The following is a 5,178-nucleotide window of genomic DNA, read 5'->3' on the forward strand; positions in this document are numbered from 1 at the left end:
ATAATATTATGTATATGTAATATATATGTTATATTATATATAATATATACTAATACATGTATGTTTGTTTATAAATATGTATTACAAATACATTATATATACTAGATATATATAATCATTATTTTCATGAGGCTCACTAAACATAGTTCCAAGATCACTGGGTCATGTTTTTATATTAAAGCAGTTTAAAAAGATATCTAGAAAAGACGACTACAGGACTAGCAGCAAAAATTACACATGATGTTACAACTTGTAAATGTGCTGCCATTACTGCTGACAAGTGGAACAAGGTGAAGCCTGTCATCACCCTTTCAATTGAAATACAAACTATGCCCTTTGAGTTTATAGCAATCAAGCCAACTACTGTCAGTGATATTTACTTGTAAGTACATATAAACTTTAGTAACTAATTGGAAACTTGCCTTTTAGCTGTTTATAATTAGTTTACAGCTGTTACTATTGCTACACATTGGTTGTTTGTAAATGAGAACTCAATCCAACATTTTGTAGACAGTCAACACCTCACTCATTACTGCAGAGACAGTTAATAACACCTATCATTATTACAGAGACAGTTAATAACATCTCTCATTACTACAGAGACAGTTAATAACACCTCTCATTACTACAGAGACAGTTAATAACATCTCTCATTACTACAGAGACAGTTAATAACACCTCTCATTACTGCAGAGACAGTTAATAACATCTCTCATTACTACAGAGACAGTTAATAACACATCTAATTACTGCAGAAACAGTTAATAACATCTCTCATTACTACAGAGACAGTTAATAACACCTCTCATTACTGCAGAGACAGTTAATAACATCTCTCATTACGTAGGGAACATTATAATGGAGTGTTAGCGGGCAGTCAAACGGAGTGAGCAGGCGAGGAAGGCTCGACTGTTTTAAAAGAGCGCTGTTTATTCGCTGAGTTAACCAGAGATGATTGTTCCTCGCTTATCACTTCCCACGCCGATATGTTTCCTGCGTTAGCCTTAGCTGCTGGGCTGTTCGGCATTGAGCTTTGTGATGTGATTGACATCTGGAAGGTTGTACCTGATGAGGAATCAGGGCCTACATAGACAATGAAAGCAGAGTTGATACAAAAGGCAAAGTGGAATTATGACCTAGACATGTAAACTCTAGACATGTAAACCCTAGACATGTAAACTCTAGACATGTAAACTCTAGACATGTAAACTCTAGACATGTAAACTCTAGACATGTAAACTCTAGACATGTAAACTCTAGACATGTAAACTCTAGACATGTAAAAGTCTGTGAGAAAAAGTCAGTGACATTCTCCTCTTATGAAGTGACATCATACCAGGATTAAGTGATATCGTGATCAACTTAATCTATATATATCAATCTAAGTGTTGGTTTGTTGGTTTGTCATATGCCCAGTTGTAGCGATAAAACTCGCACGCTTGCAGTACTTGCAGTGCCTTCCAGTATTAGGTATGAAAAAACCGCTCTGCACTGGAATTGAACTTACAGACACCGCCACTAATCACTACGTCATGCGGCATATCTTGCTATAATATGGAATAATTGAGGACATACTTATTACACTTGAAAATATTTAAAGGTGTACGGGACTGCCAGTGTACCAGAAGAAAGATGTGTAGCTAGACATTCTCAAAAATGCTATAAATATATGTATATGTAGCATAAACTTAATTAAACTTATAGCAAACATAGAAACAAACAACAATTTTCATTTAAAAGTTAAAACAGCAACTGTTTTATACGTTGATTAAAAACAAATTTTTTGTTAACAAAACTTTTTTATTACCTTTGCAACATTTGACATTCAGCTAGTAATTTTATACAGCTGCTAATAGTGTGAGTTGTAGAACCATATTTTAATGATGGTCGTGTCGTTTGTGTTGTGATCAGAACTTTTGCCATTGCAGTGGTTGGGGTCAGTTTTCAGCTGTAGTCTCACAATTTTAAATCTCAAAAGCTATGCTTCCCATATCTTGTTTGCTGTTTGAATGAAGTCGTTCACTCCAGAAGCAATGGGTATAACTGGGCTAAAAGTCAACAGCTAACTAAATATACCTTTTCTGTAGGCCTTTATTATAGGCTTTGACTGCCTGCTACATGATATAAAATACGTACTATGAAGAGGAACCAGTTTGCATGATAGAAATTGTTTAAACATGTTGACTTATTATTTACAGTAGACGCTCTTATCATGTAGACCTCCTTTTATGTGAATTCCAATTAGCATAAATGTTGATACAGTCTTTGCTTTGTATTCCGTAAGAAAATTTATATGATGTTAATCATATGATGTTAATCATATGATGTTAATTCATATGTTGTTAATCATATGATGTTAATTCATATGATGTTAATCATATGATGTTAATCATATGATGTTAATCATATGATGTTAATCATATGATGTTAATCATATGATGTTAATCATATGATGTTAATCATTTGATGTTAATGCAAGTTCTCAAATTCAATTTAAATAACGAGAGTCCCACGTTTAACCTTGAAAATATTGTTTTCTCTTTCTCCACTTGGGAGGGAAAATGGCGTATAGGGGTATTTATAAATTAAATTTAGCTTTTTTATTATTTTAAGGTCAAAGAGGTGATTTTGGAAGTATCTTGGAACCTAATAGACAATTACATATATTTTTTAGTTTGTATAACGTAAAGGTTCATAGAATGGATTGTTGCGTTATAGGAGAGATCTTGTGTTTTAAAAACTAAACAGTGCGTTACTCTGTATAGGTAACACACAAATGTTTATGACAAAAAATTAAATTTATCAGTTATTGACGAGTCACTGCTATGTTCTTCATTGTTGAAATAAAAATTTTTAAAATACAAATCTTAAATAGAAGACATTTATTAGCTGCTTTTAAAAGGGATTTTTATATTTTTACTATAAAGAAAAACTGAAGTCAAGTTTCTAGGTGAGCAGATAATAATTGTAGAAAATATTTTATTCAAATAACCATCACCTCTGTCACTCTTTCCGACTCTACTGAAGTTGATCGCTGCCAACCCTCTAGATGGCAGCGATATAGAAAGCTTCTAGAAATTTACTTTTTGAGCTGAAAAGAAGAAGCTGAACCATCTTAGATCATTTCTAAATATTTACAAAGTTGATTTGAGCCAATTAGATTTAGCTGTCATATATACTGCTGTACAGTCATTGTAATGACTCGTTCTACTTTCACATTAGGTTTAGCTGTTATATATACTGCTGTACAGTCATTGTAATAGCTCGTTCTACATCACATCCAAAGGTGATGAGTCATTCAGCCACTTTCGCATTGTATCTGTCTGTTGTGTATATGTGATGTGACATCCTTCATCGTTGGGTAAAGCATTAAGAGATTGTTTGTGAGAGTCATCCTTCCTTGTGCCTGTCTCGTAAGACATTAAGTCATGCTGATTGACAACTCTAGCTAAAGGCTTTGAGCCTCTTTTTGAAACTAAAAACTTTACTTAAGTCAAATTTTGTGACTGCCTAAGCTGAGATGTTTAAGCTGACCAGAGCTGCAGTGTTACCTCGGGCTCCAGCAGATGCCAAAAATTTTTCTTTCTCTCCATTATTGTTGGACAAATGCTGCTGCTTTGATTTCTGTGATAGCCTATTGAAGAGCAGCTTTGATAACTCTTTTCTGCAATTCACGAGATGTTATTAGTTTTTATGGAAAATGCTATCAAAGTTGCGGGTGAGAGTTAAATTCCCATATTGATTCAGTTCGCTAGTAAGGACTGCATAGGACTACTTAAGCTATTCATCAGATCAGAAATACTTAGCTAAGAAAGTTCTACAGCATCATACCAACTCAAGTAATTCAAGCTCTTATCAATATTCCTATGGGCATTGGTGCAGAAACTTTTTGTTTCAAAAGTAAGGCAAATGCCCTTCTCTTTGTTGGCATGTTAGCCAGAGTGCTATTTCTTCACCTTCTTTATAAAGCAAGCTTAGGTAATGCTTCAGGACACATTCTGAGCTATATGCCAATGGGAATACTGAGACTTAAATTTTTACATCGTACGTCTTCAAAATGGTATTGCAAAGGTTTTGCATGCATAATCACCTGCACCCACTCGCCACCTTCAGAGCCAATTGAAAAGAATCAGTGATGCCATCCTACATGATTTCTAAATAAAAATAACTTGCGAGTCTCTCTAGAATTAGATTATTGAAAATATTTTTTACCTGTACTGATTGTTTGTGAATATGTATATCACTGGGTCGAAAATGAAGGACAATTTAGCCATGAATCCAAGCCATGTGAAGAGAATGGGTGGCACGAGCTTTGCGTCTCCAAATGAGACCAACATGCAAATGACTGCGTAAGGTGACCATGCCGCCAAGTAGAAGGCTAAAATACAGCATAATATTGTTTGAGTCAAAACACTCATAAAGAGTTTTTTGCCAAGCCATAGCTTTTATTAAATGCTGCCAGCTATGTGACACAAGTCAAACTTTCAACAGCTTCATCAGTACTTCGAAAGTAAGTACAGTATTATCTTTTTTTAAGAATAGCTTTTCCTGATAAGATTGTAATTGACATTTTCAGTCATGTGGACAGAAAGTCGAGCAACCACAACGTAGATATACAGCTTTTCCCACACTTTCAGACATGAAAGTAAGTACATGTACATGCTTTTACCTGCGGAAGTTATCATTTTCCAAGCCAACTTGATTTCTGTTTTTCTATTATTGCTTGCTGTTTTATTATTCCCGCTTGGCTGGTGATGAAAGGACTGCTTAACCTAACAACAATAAACATACTCATCTACACAAGTAGGCCTATCAGAGTTACAAACCTTCTAGGAAAAAAGCACAACAAACATGTAAATACTCTCCAGCATACATGTAGATACCCTACAGCATACAGGTAGATACCCTACAGAATACGCGTAAATACCTTGCAGCATACTAGTAGATATACTATAACATACCAGTAAGTACCCTGCAGCCTATATGTAGATACATTGCAGAATACATGCAGATACCCTGCAGCATACAAGTTGATACACTGCAGCATACAAGTAGATACACTGCAGCATACAAGTAGATACACTGCAGCATACAAGTAGATACACTGCAGCATACAAGTAGATACACTGCAGCGTACAAGTAGATACACTGCAGCACACATATAAAATACTCAAGTGT

General features: G+C 34.8%; 1 protein-coding gene across 1 annotated transcript; it reads right to left on the bottom strand.

The window, feature by feature from the left end:
* Nucleotides 1-877: 877 nt before the first annotated feature.
* Nucleotides 878-4,685, bottom strand: LOC137399737 (opsin-3-like). Its single transcript, XM_068085950.1, has 4 exons — nucleotides 4,670-4,685; nucleotides 4,213-4,378; nucleotides 3,552-3,664; nucleotides 878-1,083 (listed from the first exon to the last, which is right to left on the bottom strand). Exons 1-4 carry the CDS (start codon nucleotides 4,683-4,685, stop codon nucleotides 878-880), a joined length of 501 nt encoding a protein of 166 aa, XP_067942051.1.
* Between the last annotated feature and the right edge of the window lie 493 nt (nucleotides 4,686-5,178).

This window comes from Watersipora subatra, chromosome 7 (genome assembly GCF_963576615.1).
Source record: "Watersipora subatra chromosome 7, tzWatSuba1.1, whole genome shotgun sequence".
NCBI classification, from domain to species: Eukaryota; Metazoa; Bryozoa; class Gymnolaemata; order Cheilostomatida; family Watersiporidae; genus Watersipora; species Watersipora subatra.